This window comes from Moschus berezovskii, chromosome 3 (assembly GCF_049115385.1).
Source record: "Moschus berezovskii isolate FMDL1 chromosome 3, NW_MosBer_1.0, whole genome shotgun sequence".
Taxonomy (NCBI): domain Eukaryota; kingdom Metazoa; phylum Chordata; class Mammalia; order Artiodactyla; family Moschidae; genus Moschus; species Moschus berezovskii.
In genome coordinates, this window is record NC_142462.1 from 57,846,707 (window position 1) to 57,864,471 (window position 17,765).

Here is a 17,765-nt window from a genome sequence, read left to right on the forward strand (position 1 = left end):
GAACAAACTCCACTGAAGGACAGGGGAGCCTGATGTGCTGCAGTCCATAGGTTCGCAAAGAGTTGGACATGACTTAGCGACTGAACAGCAACAAAAACAATTTGATAAGGAAGGGGACAGGGTTATGTGGGGTACAGCAAGTGCAGCGATCCAGCTTTCTTGATCTTGTGTTTGAGCTTGTCCTCCAGCGTTGGTTATCTGCTGAATACTCAACTTAGCAGAAAAACACTTTCCTTCTCATCCCACCACCCCACCCCCCTTAAAACGCGGATACCCTTCAGGATGCTAGTGGCACCACTGCCGCTGCATTTCCTGTTGGCAGCAGAGAGCAAGTGAAAACAGTAGCGGCAACGGGCAGCGGCCCAGGCAGAAACAGCTCTCACACGATTCACGGAAGCTTTCCCGTGGCCGGTCCCGGCTCCCAGGCCTTACGCGTCCTGCTCCCAACAGCTGGAAAGGCCGCCGCCGCGACCAGCAGCAACTTGGCCAAGACCGCCCTCGGGCACAGTCGGAGAAAGCCCCGCTGAGTGCCTGGGCTGCTCAGCGCCCCCTTGGGCGCGGGCTGGCTCTCTGGGGACTGCGGCCGCGGTAGAAGGCGATGCCTGGGCGCGCTCCCCTCCGCGTGGCCCGAGGGTCCCTGGACGCTTGGCTGCTGGGCGGCCTCTGGGTCTGCGCGCTGGGCTGCCTCTGCGGCGTGGTGACTGCGGCGCCGGGGGCCGGGGCGGGGGGCTCCCTGGGGGCTCAGCGCCCATGCCAGGCGCCGCAGCAGTGGGAGGGACGCCAGGTGCTGTACCGGCAGAGCACCGGGCGCTACAGTCGCGCCCTGCTCTCTTACGACGGGCTCAACCAGCGCGTGCGGGTGCTGGACGAGAGGAAGGCGCTGATCCCCTGCAAGAGGTACGCGGGGCGCGGGGAGCGAGGCCAGGGCGGCCCGGGGAGGGCGAGGTCGAGGGAGCTGCGCCGGAGCGCTGGGTTTCCAGCAGCTCGCGTCGCCTTCCTCCCATCAAAGACAAACTTCGCCGAGAGGATCTCTTGGGGACAGCAGAGTTGGGGGCTGGGTGTCGGGCTGGCCCACTGGGGGCGGCTTGCTGGCGGGCACTCAGTGAGGCCTCGCAGGGCGGTGGCCGGTGAAGAAAGGTGGCGCCCCCAGGCCCTGGTTCGCCCACATTCAAAGGCTGCTGACTCAGCCTCCTGACTTCTGGTGCCCCCTTCAGCCTAGGGCGTGTCTCCTGCACTATCTCAGCTCTCTCAGGAGCCAACTGTGAGGGAGACACGCCGAATACATATTTTATACGAGTTTTTTTTTTTTTTTCCATTTTAAAGGAATATGACAACTCTACCAAAAGTGTGCGGGATCAGTTGAAGAACTATCACAACCGTTGACATTTTAGCCTACGCCCTTCAAATTTCTTTTAAGCAAGTTTTACATTCGGTAATCAAAAAGCCTGTATGTCTATCTTTTTTATTGAACATGATCTCTTACCTGTTGTTATTTGCCATTTGAATAGTTGGCCCCTACCTATTTTTAATGGCTGCACAATATTCCACAGAGAGGTTATGCTACAATGCTTTTTTAACCACTGGTGTGATTATTCACCTTTCTGCATCTGCTGTGACAAAGGACAACCTCTTTCCTGAGACTGCAGTTTGTTCTGATCCCATTAAAACCTGATTTCTATTTTGGGATCACCACCTGTCAGTTCCTTCTGCCTCATTCCTGTTTCTCTGTATGTGTTCCTCCAAGGGTTATGCTGGCCTCTCATATGAAGTTGGCATAATTAGGGGGTGCCATTTGAATATCCACAGTTTAAGGCTCCAGTGGGCAGTAAAATGTGGGGGAAATTGGATATAATTCCACCTAAAAGTGTTTGTTGAATATTAGGCATCTTGAAGACAGTATGCAAATGCAAGAATTGTTCAAAGCAATATATCTGAGAATGCAAAATAGTACATGATTGTAAACCACGAGTGCTGAGGAGGCCTGGAGTAGCTGAGTCATCATGGGGTATTGGGAGTATCTTTTCTCTTTCAAGAAGATGAATGTTTTCTGTTAAGTCTCGAAGAACTTTGTAATAATAATAGCAAAATCCAGCATTTGAGTACTTGTTATGTACCAGGCATGGTCCTGAAGATGTTCCACCGTATTATTTAGTTTAAAAATCACAACCACTGGACAATGTAGGTTTTATGGTCTCCATTTTACAAGCAGAAAAATCTGGGGTCAAGGGAGATTAGATCACTTTCTCAGATCAAGAGCTAGGACTTGAAACTGAGTCGATTCTGACATCTATGATATACTGGGCTCTTGTTTGTTTGCTTATTCATTCAATCTGCATTTTTTGTGTGTCAGTCATTTTGTATAATCAGAGTGGGCCCTGGGTTTCAGGGAGGTCATGGTCTGGGGGTGGAATCATATAAGGAATAATTCCCATATAGTGGGTTAAGGGATGAGCTGGACTTGAGAGCACCGCAGACAAGCACCTAACCTGCAGGTGCTTCCTGGAGGAGGTGGAACAGCAGCAAGTCCCAAAATCCCTGGACAGGAGGACCATTAGGGGGAAGGGGGTGTGGAGGGAAGACTGATCCAGGAGGATCCATCCAGGTGTATTCTGGGACATCCTGCCACAGGCAAGGCTGAGAATATTCCAAGAACTGCAGGCCAATCACTGTTAGACTGAAGCATGGAGTATGGTGGGAGGGTGGGGATCCAGGGAAGGATATTTAAACAGTGGAATGCCATGGCTGGGTTTTCAAAAGAGCACTGGATGAATGGTTGAGAATAAAGAATAACAAGAGAAGAAGCTGAAACATGACCTAGGAGGTGTTTGTAGAGAGATCCAGGTGGAAGATGGGGTGTGGCAATGTGATGGTGAGAAGTGGACACTTTTGAGAAATTTTAAGGATACTAAAGAGGCTTATTGAAGGAGGTGCAGATGATTAGATGGTATGCTGCAGGGTGGCGGTGGGGGAAGTCAGTTTTGGCTTGTGAAAGCTAACAGTACTGACGACACTGAGTAGATGGTGATGCTGTTTGCTGAGATGGATTTGGCTTCTGCACTTCTGAAAAAGGGTCAAGTACTGCTTTTGTGTGCATTGTCCTAAAGCCTTGTATAATGGTGGCTTACGGTTGAGTCCATGTCAAAGATGGACTAGGACTGAGACAGACCTGGGACCTGGGACCCTATGCTGCAGTGCTGGCACATGGCATACTTCTCCTCCAGCAACAAAATACAAAGAAACTATATGCGACTAAAAATAACTGTGTGCATGCACAATTAGGGTGAATTCTGGACAAAGGATACAAAGAGACCCAAAAACCCAATCGTCACATTTGAAAGAGCCTGGAGCAAAAGCAGCCTACTATGTGCATTCCTCTGCACAAAACACCGCTGACTAAGGGGTGGGTAAACCACCTAAGCCATCCCCCTCTAGCCCGACCCCTGGATATGCCCCTACCCTCATTTTGTGTAAGGAACAAGTTTGCTCCCCTTGGGGATCTGTTTGATCTTGTTCCCCTTGCCCCCTCCACTGCAGCAGCGGCCCCTATAAAGCCTTGCCTGAATTTCTTGTCTGGCCTCTGATCAGTTTCTATTGATTAAAGAGGCCAAGAACCCTGATCAGTAACAGGATGGCCCAAAGCACACCGCTGACACAGCAGAGTGAGGCCAGAAGAAAAGGAGGATAGGGTTCATCCCCCAACCTCCCAGAGGTAGGATTTTCATGATTTAAGGGATTAGACTTTAGAGTCAGATAAATCTGCCTCTGAATTCCAATTTCTAGTGCAGGTCTTTGGGTTACTAGATGGGAATGCTACTAATGCCTAATGTATTGCTTTGCTGTGGGGATGAAATGAGTTCAACTATGTATAGCACATAGTGCAATGTAGAAGGTGTGGCCGCAATTGTCCCTCTGGCCACCACCATCTTCGCCATCCCGGTAAATTTACCATAGCCCAGAGACTTGCTGCCAGCCCCATGAGCTCAGAAACTTGACCTTGAGGCACCTTCCAGGGCCCTTTCTTTGGGAGCTGACTGAGAATAAACAAGCTCAAGTGCGGCACTGTATATCTCAGTTCCTGCTGTAGCTGGCATGAATTGAATTTGAATTCTCAAATCTGACTAGGTCATTTTCTCCCTGTAGGCAGAACTATGTAGAAAGCCAGATTCTAATCAGGAGGCTCTGAGCGAAGAGTTGGAGCAAATTCATGGAGTCTAATGATTGCCTGCTTTAGGCTGGGCTGTGTGCTCAATGTTGAGCTTTCCATCATGCATAAGAGGCCAGCCCAGCGGAATCAGGCTAAGATTAAGCAATGCCTCATTTTCACTAGAGCAGTTAGAAGCATAGAAGTCCCTGATCCTATGCTACCCCAACACTGCTGGTCCAGACCCCCTTCTTAGCAACCGTTCTTCTTCTGTGACTCCATGATCAATTAGTAGAGTCTTCCTCACTGAGGTCACAGCCAAATCTTGCTGGCCTGGAAGCTTTTTCGTCCCCATGTGGTGACTTCTTTCTTTCTTTACTTTTTAAATTGAAGTATAGATGATTTACAATGTGTGGGTTTCTGGGTACAGAAAGGTGATTCAGTTTTATATATATATTCATGTCCTTTTTCACATTCTCTCCCATTATGGTTTATTACCGGATATTGACTATTGTTCCCTGTGTCCATGTGCGGTGATTTCTCACTTCTTCACACTTGCCCTGATCCGTCAAGTGTTAATCTCACAGTTTAGCTTTTAGAAGGCAATTTTATTCCTTTCCCCCACCAATTTCTTGGCAAGGTTCTATCTTATAGTCCCATCTCTGGCCCTAAGTCAGATGCAGAAAAGAATGATTAGTGCACAAATGCATTTTTAAGCTTTTAAATGTAGATTTGTTGGAACAAACTCTGAAACTTTTTCAGGTACTAGTAGTCTGGCCAAGAAATCAGATACGATTTGAAGAAAATATGGATGGGTTGTCTCTTCATATTTATTAGTAAGTTGAGAAGTAAGTTTTAGAATTGGATCAACTTCTTAAGATTTTTATTTTGCATCCAGATAGTTATGGAAAATCCCACTGATAGTTACTGTGGAATGACTAGGATTTTCCAGCCTTTCTTCTCCCTGAGATGATGGAAAAGATTAAATAACTTTACAAGCTTCAGATAAGACAAGCCTTAGCAGAGAATGGGAAATATAAGTAATTGATACTATTTTGTTTTCTGTTTCCAACTGTTTTTTCCGGTATACTCACAAGTATTACATTTGGAAGACTAAAGGAAAGGCAAGATTATTTTGTATTTCAGTAACATAGTGAACTTTATGGGAGAAGCAGCATAGATACTGAATGAATTTTGTTAGACTCCCAGTAACTTACTGTTCCTATTTACAAAATGGCAGATTGGAAGTTGGAATTAATGAAGCTATTGATGCAAAGGGAGCAGAGTGGCATTGAGAGGTTATGCACTGGTAAGTCAGAAATGTATCTTAGAGGACTATTCAGCTACCAATCCCACGTGTTTGAGGATTTCTTTTTTTTTTTTTTTTGCTAAAGGATGAAAAGAAAAGTACATCTTAAATGGAGTGACAAGTATCCACTTTATCTTATACAAATTCTGATTAATTCATCGCTGTCTGATTTTCCAGAGCATTCTACTTCTTGGAGAACAGAATATCGTTTCTCTTCTCTATTCTTAGAGAAAACCACCTAGTGTAGTGGAGAGCATGTGGACATCCATTTAGACAGTCGTGGGATGCCAAACATGGCTTCTAATCCTGGCTTCACCCCCACAAGTTCCTTTGCTTCTCGGAATATCAATGCTTTTCATCTTTTAATTTGATTTTAATGATATCTACAGTATTTATACTAAATAATATTTAGGGCTTCTTAAAAGCTAGGTACAAATAAAATTATACGATACCATGAGAGCACTACTTGTACTTTTATTACATTAGGCTGATTCTTTTTTCTTGCAAGGTGCAATGAACTTGACATAGATTCTAAATTTATTTTTCAACTTGTCCCTTTGTGTAGATAAATTCAGATACGTCTCTTTCTTCTTTCACCTTTCCACTAAAGCTTGTGTTCATGGGTAGAGATGAAATGGGCTGCCTTCCTATGCTTTGGCTCCAAACTCAGAAGGCTGTCCTCTCTGTGGAGCCTCCTTGTATGTTGTGGGATTGAATGGGACTGCTTACAGGAGTGTCCCTCTAAGGATCTGCTGTGGAAGATTCATTCCAAGAGAAGTAATCACATGGGGCAGCTTTGACAATTATATGTATTTGAGAATCAGGATAAGAGTTTTTTTCTCCAAATACACAATTTTATTTTGAAACTACTTCACACTTACAGAAAAAGTTGCTATTATAGTCCGTAGCCATTTTTTTCCCCTGAGTCACTTGAGAATGAGTTGCCAGCTTAATGTCCCCATGGCCCCCAAGTATTTCAGTGTGTATTTCCTACAAACAGGGACATTGTATTGGGACACAACCATGCAAATCAGGAAATTAGCATGTGTTCCTTGCTACCATCTGAAATTCAGGTCTTACTCAAATGTTGTCACTTGTGCTTTTGATGTTCTTGTAGCAGAAGGACCCAGTTTATATTTGAGCATTGTATTTAGGTGTGTCTTTTTAGTCTCTTTTTGTCAGTAACAGTTCCTAAGCCTTTCTTGCACTTCAGTACTTTTGAAGATGACACGCCAGTTATTTAGAATGTTCCTTGATTTGGGTTTGTCTGATGCTTCCTCATAATTCAGTTCAGTTCAGTTCAGTTCAGTCGCTCAGTCGTGTCCGACTCTTTGTGACCCCATGAATCACAGCACGCCAGGCCTCCCTGTCCATCACCAAATCCTGGAGTTCACTCAAGCTCATGTCCACAGAGTCGGTGATGCCATCCAGCCATCTCATTCTCTGTCGTCCCCTTCACCTCCTGTCCCCAATCCTTCCCAGCATCAGACTCTTTTCCAGTGAGTCAGTTCGTCGCATGAGGTGGCCAAAGTATTGGAGTTTCAGCTTTAGCATCAGTCCTTCCAATGAACACCCAGGATTGATCTCCTTTAGAATGGACTGGTTGGATCTCCTTGCAGTCCAAGGGAATCTCAAGAGTCTTCTCCAGCACCACAGTTCAAAAGCATCAATTCTTCGGCGCTCAGCTTTCTTCCTCATAATTAGATACAAGTTATTCACCTATGGTAGAAACGGTACATCTGGATGTTTACTTTGATAACTTTATGACTGATGTCTGCAATATTTCTTAACTGTGAAATGACACTTTTATATTTTGTAATCCATAAGTATTTTATCGGGAGATATTTTAAGACCATGTACATATTTTATTCTTCATTAAAGTTTCAAGTTCTTCTTTTATTTTTATCAGTATGAATGTAAGGATGCTCATTGAATTCCATTTGCTTTCACTACTTATTTGATGTTCCGATTTGGCCAGTGGGAAGCCCTTCAAGTTGGCTTCTATGTTCTTTTGACAGGTCTCTCCTTTGAACATATCCTCGATTTCTGCCAAGATATTCCAAGATCATCTGTACTTTCCTTGCTGGAGTATTGGAATAAGTCATTTCTCAGGAAGCTCTGGTTACTTTTACTAGAGAATAATATTTGGAAGCCGAGGTCCCTGCTCTAGCTGTGCTCATGGTTATTGGGTGGCACTTTCCAAGCACCCTTACTAGACAAAGCAAAAAGATATAGGTTTGAATACACACACACACACACACACACACATTCATTCACACATATATTTACATCCACATTTATTTCTAAGCTTCCGATTCTAATACTTAGAGATATTTCTACCAGTATCTCTAATTCAGATCCACCACCACATGGATCATTCTAGATTTCTCCTGTTTATTTTTTTGTAACTCCCTTTTCAGACCATGAGAAAACTGGCTCCCTTATTCAACTGCAGTAGGTATCAGGCATAGCTATGCTCCCCGCTTCCTACTTGGATGTCTTCCTGTTGGGCTCTGCACTCCAGGCCAGGCCATGCAGAGACCTACCTTGCTTGATCCTGCCTAATGGCTCTAGACTAAACTGTTTAATGAGGGGAAGGGAAGGTCAGGTTACATTTTTTCGTATGTTTTTCTTTGGGATTTCTTGGGGCTAACATCGTTGTAAATCCTCAGAATGTGTCTGTGTGCTGGGGGAAGTAAATTAGTATGAAATATTCAACAAATTTATTTGATCCTGAGCCCTGTTTTGCACGGGTTGGGCTTTCATTTGAGGAACTCCTTTCAGAATTTCAGGAGAATTACTCTTTTGCCCTTACTCCCTCCTCCTTGATCTCTGAAAGCCAGCCAGTATTTTCTTTTATTAGCTCAGGAAGTCTGACTGCTTGTGGCATTTTGATCCTCGAAAAATAAACCATGCTGATTTGTAATACTGATTTTTTCTTCACGAAAGAGATTTTCTTGGAAGCACGTAAAGCTTGCTTTAAGAATCTTAATTCTGTGGGTCTACTGACCCTGAATTTCAGAGCATTGATGCTGGGATGTGGAAAAAGTGGGATGCAGGGATGAGGAAAAAGAAATTCCAAGGAAGATAAGCCCGGGAGATTAAAGGCACTGGAGGAATAGGAGACTAATTTATAAATAGAAGCCAGAGGTGGTCGCCATACTGATTGGGAAATATCTTTATTTCTCTCCATTAACCTTGAACTGTTTCTTCCTGATTCTGACCTCAAAGATGGTGGTCAAGGGCAAAGTGCCCAAAGATCTGAAAATATTCCACCAATTAGTGGTTTGTTTTTCCTGGAATAAATGTGATAGGCTTATATTTCCCCAATTCCAGTAAAAATCTTCTATTTTCCCCCTTTATAATTTATTTTATTTTACCCAGCTTTCAAGAAAAAAAAAAAATCTTCTCTTGATCTTCTTACTAACTGAAACAGCATTCTCTTCATCTATTTAAAGCAAATCTCATGCTCATTCTCATTCTTGTCCTTCCTTGTTCCCTTGGATCCTCTCCAAGCAAACTTTCTCCATCACAGCTCTATTGCAACGGCTCTGGTTAAGGACAGTATGCTCCACATTACTAATCAAGTGATCTTTTATCTGTTTTCATTTTTACTGTTGGTCATCTCCTCCATCTTGATGTATTTTCCTCTGTGGTTTTCAGGACATCGCACTCTGCTAGTTCCCCTCCTTTTCCCTCATTTTCTTCCCTTCTCTTTCTCTTTACTGTCACACATCTTTATTGTCAGGCTGGTCCAAACCGTCATCATTCTTGCCTGGGTTTTTTGCAACAGCCACCTAACAGGCCCCTACTTCTGCCCTTGCTCCCTTTGGCCTATTCTCAACATCGCAGCCTGAGTGATTTGCTAAAATTGTGGTATCATGTTGCTTGTCTGCTCAGAACCCTCTCGTGTGTCTCTGTGTCTCAGAGTAAAGGTTTTGCAAGGACTTGACCAACCTGTGGGATCTGCTTCCCCAGCCCCTCCACACCTTGTCTTGACCTCTTCACTCTATCATTCATCCATTATCACCTCATCTCCAGCTCACTCACGCAGCCCACTGTCTCAGCACGCTCACTCCTTTGGCACTTGGGTGGTTGATTCCTCTGCCTGGAAAGCCTTTTCCCTGAAAAGCTGTATGACCCACTCGCAAATTAGACTGTCCTTTCTCTCCACGACATATACTCCACCTCACTGCCTTTTATCTTAAAGATATTTAGCTACTATTTCATATTTTTATTAACATACTATTTTAATATTTTATTAATATGCTATTTAATTTAATTTAAATTTTAAAGTCTGTTCCCTCATTTCCTCTGTCACCCAAAGTAAAGCTCCATTAGGTCCAGGACTTGTCCCTGGTTGTTGCTGTATTATTTCCAGCACCATAGAATAGCCCTGACTAAATTTTTTTGAATGAGGGAATGAATGACAATGATAAAATATATTTATTGTAAAAGGATATCTAAAATATAGATATGCAAAGAGTAGAAATTATCCATAACTACCAAGCCAATGTGACTACTGGTAACATCTTCTAAATATCCTAGGAGATTTTTAGATGCACAATTTACATACTGTAGCACACGCTGTTTGGTAATAGGCTGTTTTTCATTTAACAATATTGTGCAAGCTCACCCATACTGACCAGTCTGCTTGCATCATCGTTGAACTCCTGGCTTTTCCCCACTCAGGTCTTAGCCCAGAGGGGCCTTCTGTGACTGTCCAAGAAAGCCCTCCCCACGCCCGCTCTCCGTCGCGCCTCATTCTGCTTTACTTAGGACACTGTCACTGAGGCACGTTGCCTCGAGTCTCTCTTCCGGGGAGTGAGAGGAGAAACCGATCAGTCTGGCATCGTACCGAAAGTCCAGCACCTAGACGTGCTTGGCACATAGTATATCTCAATAATGTTTATTGAATGAATAAATAACATTTTTATGACTTTTGGATTACTAGTATCATACACGTTTGTGGTGGAAAATCTAGGTAACCAAGAATAGCAAAATAGAGTAAAGAGAATCATGCTGTCCAGAATTCAGTTCAGTTCAGTCGCTCAGTCGTGTCCGACTCTCCGCGACCCCATGAATCACAGCACGCCAGGCCTCCCTGTCTATCACCAACTCCCGGAGTTCACTCAAACTCATGTCCACAGAGTCGGTGATGCCATCCAGCCATCTCATTCTCTGTCATCCCCGTCTCCTCCCGCCCCCAACCTTTCCCAGCATCAGAGTCTTTTCCAGGGAGTCAACTCATCGCATGAGGTGGCCAAAGTATTGCAGTTTCACAACCCTTAAATATGTGCTTCTAGATTTTTCAATTTCTATTTCTGTATATACAATTCTAAAATTCAATTAGAAACATGCTACGTGATTTTTAAAAATTTAACAAAACATTGCATGTTTTCATGCCACTATGTAATCTTTAACAGAATCATTTTTAATGACTGCATGGTATTCTCGCTAATGGATGGAACACAATTTCTGTAAGCAATCCTTAATAGGGGACAGTTAGATTTTTTTCTCCTTTATGTTTCACTACTATAAATAACTACATGTATAACCTTGTATTTGTGTGCAATTTACTTTAAAAATATTTTGCACAGATTCTTGGATAAGAAAATGGTTGAAAAGGGATTACACATTTATAAAATTTTGACCACTTTGCTTTTCAGGAAGGTTGTTCCAGCTGATATTTCAACTGGCAAAATATGAATGTTCTTATTTACCCCACTCACACCTATAAGGAGCCTCATTAATTTTTAGTGATTTCAAATATGATAAACAAGAAACTGAAAGACAAAATGACATACTGCAGTGATGTCACAATCCCTTGTCATGAGTCTCACTCTAAAGTGAATGCCTCTAATTTGCCACAGTTAAGTCTCCTACAGGCTGCTGGTTTAACAGACACACTATCGTGTTCAGTAAATATTTTTCTGACCTATTTTATAAAGAATTTATTCTAATCAGGATGAGTCTTAAACTTCCACAGCCTAGTGATTTATACTAATAGATTGCCTAACATTTAACCATCTTTGCATTCCTGAAATAAATTCTATTATTAAGTATTATTTTTTAATAGTCTGCTTGATTTGCTAATATTTAATATTTGTTTTTAATCCATAGCCATAATTTAATTTGATCTATAGTTTATATTTTTGTGTTTTCTATATTTTAATGTCAGAGTTTCATAGTTTTGTAAAAGAATTGGCAATCTTGCTGTATTTCTGTATGCTCTATAGCCTTGAGGTTGGAAAAAACTGATTCATGAAACCATGTGGACGCAACTCTTTTTGAAGAAGTAACTCTTTGATCTCTTTTTAAGATCAAAGATCTAAGAGCTCACTAGGCTATTATAAGGATTTTTCCTCTAGTTGTTGACCAGCTTACCTTTCTGCTTAAGTCTGGGTCAGTTTTGGTTGTTTATATTTTCCTGGAAAATCTTTTACTTAATCAACATTGTATTTATCATCATAACAAGTTTGTGCATGGTATTCTCTTAACTCTTAAAAAAACTTCACCTTATCTATCAATATCCCCTTTTCTTCCCAATATTCTATATTTAAGTTTTCTTTTTTTTCCTCTAAATTACATTTTAACAGTAAGCTAATGGATTTGTGTGATGGTTTTATGGTTTATTATTCATTTATATTTTACATCCAATATCATCTTTGTTAAGAATAATTTTTGTGAATTAAATTTCAGTGTCTACGCATATTTTGAAAAGTTTTGAAGCAGGGTTATAGTGGAGCATACACTCCACTACAGGTAGAAGGGCATGCCATGACCAGTACTTCCCCCAGATTCCTTTCATCCATGAGCTACTCATAGCTCTTCTCTCATCAAACACTGTTTACAGTGCTTCTCCTGCTCCTCACCCTCTGGTTTGGAGAATTCCTACTAATATGGGCATTGGAAATTCCCCCACCACCAATGGTTTCCTTCTGAAGCAGTACCTCTTAAACCGAGAGGCCCTCTGAAGAATCAGACCCCTAGCAGGGTGACTGCGTTGCCCTCAGACCTTCCAAAGAAAAGAGGAACTCTTGGGACAGATGGCTCCCAAACAGAAGCAGCAGTTGCCCCTGGACAAAAAGGTTGCAGTTCCTTGGATGACCCCTGTCATTATGCAGGCTATCTTGTTGGCTAAAGTTAGGTCTACTGGGAAAGATCCAGAATGTGAGTTCTGCCAATGAGTGAGGACCCTCTTCTGGGTTTGAGTTTTTACTGTATCTTCACATGGTGGGCATGGTCAGCTAGCTCTTTGGCATTTCTCTCTTTTTTTAATCCATTCATAAATTTTATAAAATTTGAGGGAGACATATCAATCCTACCAAAGTTATTATTAAAAAGGAAGACCAGAACTTATTCCAAATATTTTTTCATACCAGGATTATATGATAACAAAATCAAGCAATACATTTATTGTAAGAAAATCAGAAATTTCTTCATAAGTATAGATGTAAACATTCTTAATAAACTATTAGCATATTAAATCCAACAGTGTATTCATGGGTGCTCAGTCGCTTCAGTCACGTTCGACTCTTTGTGACCCTATGGACTATTACCTGCCTAGCTCCTCTGTCCATGGGAGTCTCTAGGCAAGAACAGTGGAGCGCATTATTATGCCCTCCTCCAGGGAATCTTCCGACCCAGGGATTGAACCTGCGTCTCCTACATCTTCTGCATTGTAGGCAGATTCTTTATCCACTGAGCCACCTGGGAATCTTTAAATCCAATGGTATGTAATTATATATATATATATATATATATATAAAATGGATCTTGTCCTAGTGGTGATTATGCAAGTTTGATTTAATGTTAAAAATTCAGTCAATATAACTCACTATATTTGTAGAATAAACAAGAAAAATTATACAGCCATCTGAAGTAATATAGAAAGATCATTTGGTAACTTTCAACATCCATGGCAGGCAGGCCCTGAACCCAGCCCCAGCAGGGCCTTCCTTCTGCCTCTGAGTGCTACTATGTGAATTTTTTTTTTTAATTGGAGGGTAATCCCACTCGTGAAGGCTCTTGGCCAAATCACCGTCCAAAGACCTCCCTCCTAAATACTCATCTTGGGCTTTAGGTTTTCAACATAAACTTTGGGGGAGAAAAATATTCAGGTCATAGGACCTAGAGAATCTGCTCTTGAGCATCTCAGAAGTCTTCAAGGAAGATGCTAGCCGATGGGAAGATAGTGGCACAGGGCCAAGGGGCACGCAGGTTCCTGGGTCTGATGTAATCTTGTCAGCTATAGGTGAGATATAACTTACGAGGACTTTAGGAGTCATAATGAACTACCAGACTAGTTGGTGTGGCATCCAGGAACAGCTATAATGAATGCAAGGGCTTCAGGGTTGCTTGAAAATACTTGCAGGGAAGACTGTGGTTAGCAGGACCATCTTCACTGACGCCAAAGCTACTAAAACATTGCCCCCAAGTCCCTTAATGGGACACCTCTTATATCCTTTGAAATCATAAGGCCTGCTGCCCAGAGTGTCTCACTGAGAAGCCAATGACCCAGGATCCAAGCTGGAAAAGGCAGACATTCCTCTGAGAAAGATGCCCGACCACCATGGAGCTATCTGAGTTGGCTGAAGTCGAGTGGAAACAGCACCTGTTTCAGAATCTCCAGGACCACTCTTGGCAGAGAGGCCCTGGTGGAAGTGGGGAGGCAGAGGCAGTAAAGGCAGAGAAAGTCCAGGGGGATAGAAACTCATTTCAGGAGAAACAGGCAGTGGACCAGTAGAAATTCTACAGCCTATGCTCCTGGGAGCAAAGGATGCTGGGGAGAGAATCCACCTCATATTTAATACCCATTGAGATATCATGTTACGTGCTGTGTTCTGGCGTGGTTTACATGTTTCCTCTGGATATGGGAGTTCTCCCTTTCAGTCGAGCTCTTTGTAACAGATTCTATTTTGAACAGTGATTCTCCTTGTAGCCAGTGTTGGTTATTGTCTGGCTTACCCCTGAGACCCCAGAGGAGCCACCTTCCTGAAGTCTTGGTCCTCTTTGGGATCTGCTTTTATGGTGCCAGAACACAGTTTCTTTTGTAAAAGACAAGTATTTATTTAGGTCCCACTTGGTATGTGGAAAAGAATTTAAAGTGTTTGGATGGCTTCTCATCTTTCCTTCTTTCACCACACTGAGTCAAGCCTCTAAAAGGTCAACTTCTTCACTTGTTAAAACACAGAGGAATTTTTATAGTGTGTGTTTGTATAAACTGCTAAGTAGCTTTGCCACAATATCCTCTGTTAAATGAGAAACATGAATTATTTTACTTTTATTATTCACTGCAGTTTCTTTTATATTTATATTCACATTCACCTGACTTCTAGATTTGATTTATGTTTTGGTCAGGGGGAGAATATATCCAATTAATTTTTTTCAGATATGGTATTGCTGTGGTGGTGTAATTTCAGGGATTTTGAATGTAAGAAAATTTCTTATTATTTTTTTACATAATAATAATTTGGGGGTGCATATAATTCATTTGGTAATAATAGTATTTTTGCTTAAATTTTTTATGGCATTTAGAATTCTAGAAGAGAAGTTTGATACCAAAGTAATTTTGGTTTAATTTTAACAATTTTTTTCTGCCCAAGTCTTTGTAGACTGTATTTTGTTAACCTTGAACTTTTTTAAATTAAAAATTTTTATTGAAGTGTAGTTGATTTACAATGGTTTAGGTATACAGAAAAGAGGTTCAGTTATATATATAATATATATAAATATATATATTATTTTTCAGATTATTTTCCATTATAAGTTATTATAACATATTCTATATAGTTCCCTGTGCTACATAATAGGTCCTTGATGTTTACCTATTTTACAGATAGTTGGGTGTATATGTTAATCTTTGAACTTTATTAACATCTCTTGGTTAATGTGGAGTTCTAGGGAAATTTCTGAAGGCTTGATATTTTGTCTTCTCTATTTGTTCCTTGTAGAATATCTCTCTGCTTATCATGTACTGATTCTCTTACACCTGCCCCCCCACATTTTTTATCTTTTCACTAGCCTTTCATCACTTTTTATGAGTTTTTCACTTGAGTTCTGGAATAGCACTTTTTAACTCACCACTTCTGCTTTTTGTTTTTGTTGGTTCCTGTAGCCAGTCTGCTTCATACTACTTTCACTGCACTTTCTATCTTGATAATCATGTTTTTCATTGGAAAGCTATTCTTGTGGTCATACATTATTCCTTTTTTTCTTAAATGCAAAATCCAAAATCCTAGTGAAAGTGAAAAATAAGATTTGTATTTTTGTTTTGTTAACTGTTAGCTGGAAGGCTGTGTGCATGTGTGTTTGTATTTCAACATAGTGTGTGCTGTGTGCTAAGTTGCTTCAGTCATGTTCAACTCTTTGCGACCCCATGGACTGTTGCCTGCCAGGCTCCTCTGTCCATGGGATCTCCAAGCAAGAATACTGGAGTGGGTTCCCTTGCGCTCCTCCAGGGGATCTTCACGACCCAGACATTGAATCCGTTTCTCTTATGTCTCCTGCATTGGCAGGCAGGTTCTTTACCACTAGTGCCACCTGGGAATTATTATTTTCTGCTGACAAGCAGAGTGCTGACTATATGACCCTGACTATGCTTGTATCCTCCCAACCTCCTTAATACCCCTGATATGAAGTTTTAGAAATCACCATGTACCATGGCAAAATGGGTATCTCAGTACTAATGAGGCGTTTTCTTTTAGTGGTGGTAGAAAAAAACCCTCCTTGAATTATTGCCTCATGAGAAATTTTTTTATTATTATCTTTCATCAGATGAAAGAATATATGCCTACACATTGCCAATATTCATCCAGATATATTTTTTTTGGGGGGTGAAATCTCCTGAGTTTCTTGAGCATCCTTTTCTTCTTTTGAACTAGAATCCAAGTAGTGGAGGCCCATCACCTTACAGCTTCTTAAATTGCACACAAAATTATTCTTTGACTTGACTTTTCCTAGGGCTGCATTCTCAAGTAATTGAATTTTCCTTTTGTTATATGCGGTTGGCATCAGCCTGCATGATGAGTTGGTGTCTAACAGGACAATTTTGAAATAGTATTTTTCTTTTATGTCTCATGATTACTGTAGGGTGTAACTCGATCTTGGTATACGCCAGAATGTCAAGTGGCCGCAGCTCTCTGCTGAGAGTCAGAGAGCCGGCATGCATTACTAATCTATTATACTGCATACTAAACAAATCCAAAATTTGTCCAATTTCTTCCATAAAGGCCAAAGTACTTTTGTAATCACAATATAATATTTGTCCACTCCCTTTTCTGTAATTTAGTATATCTTGGATGGCCAAGTACTTCTACGTGAATGGGAAAAATCGTTTCTTTCCCCTGTGGAAGGAGGCAAAGAGTGTAGTATTAGTGAATTAGAGCAAGTCTGACTGGAGATCACATGTTGGGTTTGATCATGGCATCATTATTTACTACTAAATTATGCCCCGAGCCTCATATTTTCTCATCCTTTTTTTTAAATGAAAAAAGCTAATAATGTCAGTCAGCTGAATTTGCCAGTTTGTAACTTCTGCCCTATACTGTTTTTTTTTTTTTCTGACTACCCCAATTCAAGACAGAAAAACAGTTACCTTTTGGCTGTGAAGGCAGTAGCTTTTGGGTTCATTTATGCCCAGGCCAGGCTCTGGTATTTAGAGTTCTAGGATTAACCAAATCCTTGGACGCTGCTCATTCTGGAAGGGAAGGCTCTCATAGCCTTGTTGTTATAAGGTATCCAACAGGTAATATCTGTGAAGTATTCGTTTTTACTTATTTTTCTTTTTGGCTGCAGAAAATTTGACTGTCGAAAATTTGACTGTCATTGGCTTAAATTAAAAAGATGTTTGTTGTTTACTTCAGAATTCTGGTGATGTTTGTAGGTTTGACTCAGCAGTTTCATCAGGGGTCCTGGTTCTTCTCCATCCATCCACTCTGCCACTCTCAGTATGCTGACTCATAGTTGCAAGAGGGTACGCTGACATGTTGCCTGATGGCTTCAAGATGGCTGCCTTTACTCCAAGCCTTATGTTCCTACTCAACTATGTTCAAAGAAAATGAAGGAAGTGGAACAGAGATTTTCCTCTTCTTTTTTTTGAGAGCAAAGAAATTTCTAAAGGATTCCCTTTCCCCATAGACTTATTTTTAGGTCTTCAAGACCAGAACTGATAATACTCCTAGCTTAAAAAAAGACTAAGAAAATGAGTATATGAGTATACTTTCTCAGCCTCTATATTGAGAGGCAGGTCAGGAAGAATGGGTGAGAACGTCTGCTATGTCTTCCACAAAAGGCCTCGTTATGCCTCAGAAG

At 41.4% G+C, this 17,765-nt stretch overlaps 1 protein-coding gene across 1 annotated transcript in view; it reads left to right on the forward strand.

Moving 5' to 3' along the window:
- Positions 1–316: 316 nt before the first annotated feature.
- Positions 317–17,765, forward strand: part of EPDR1 (ependymin related 1) — a 35,908-nt gene continuing 18,459 nt past the window's right edge. Inside the window, exon 1 of the mRNA XM_055420798.2 lies at positions 317–897. Within this exon, the coding sequence (XP_055276773.2) occupies positions 599–897 (299 nt within the window). The 5' untranslated portion in view covers positions 317–598. The remainder of the gene's footprint in view (positions 898–17,765) is intronic.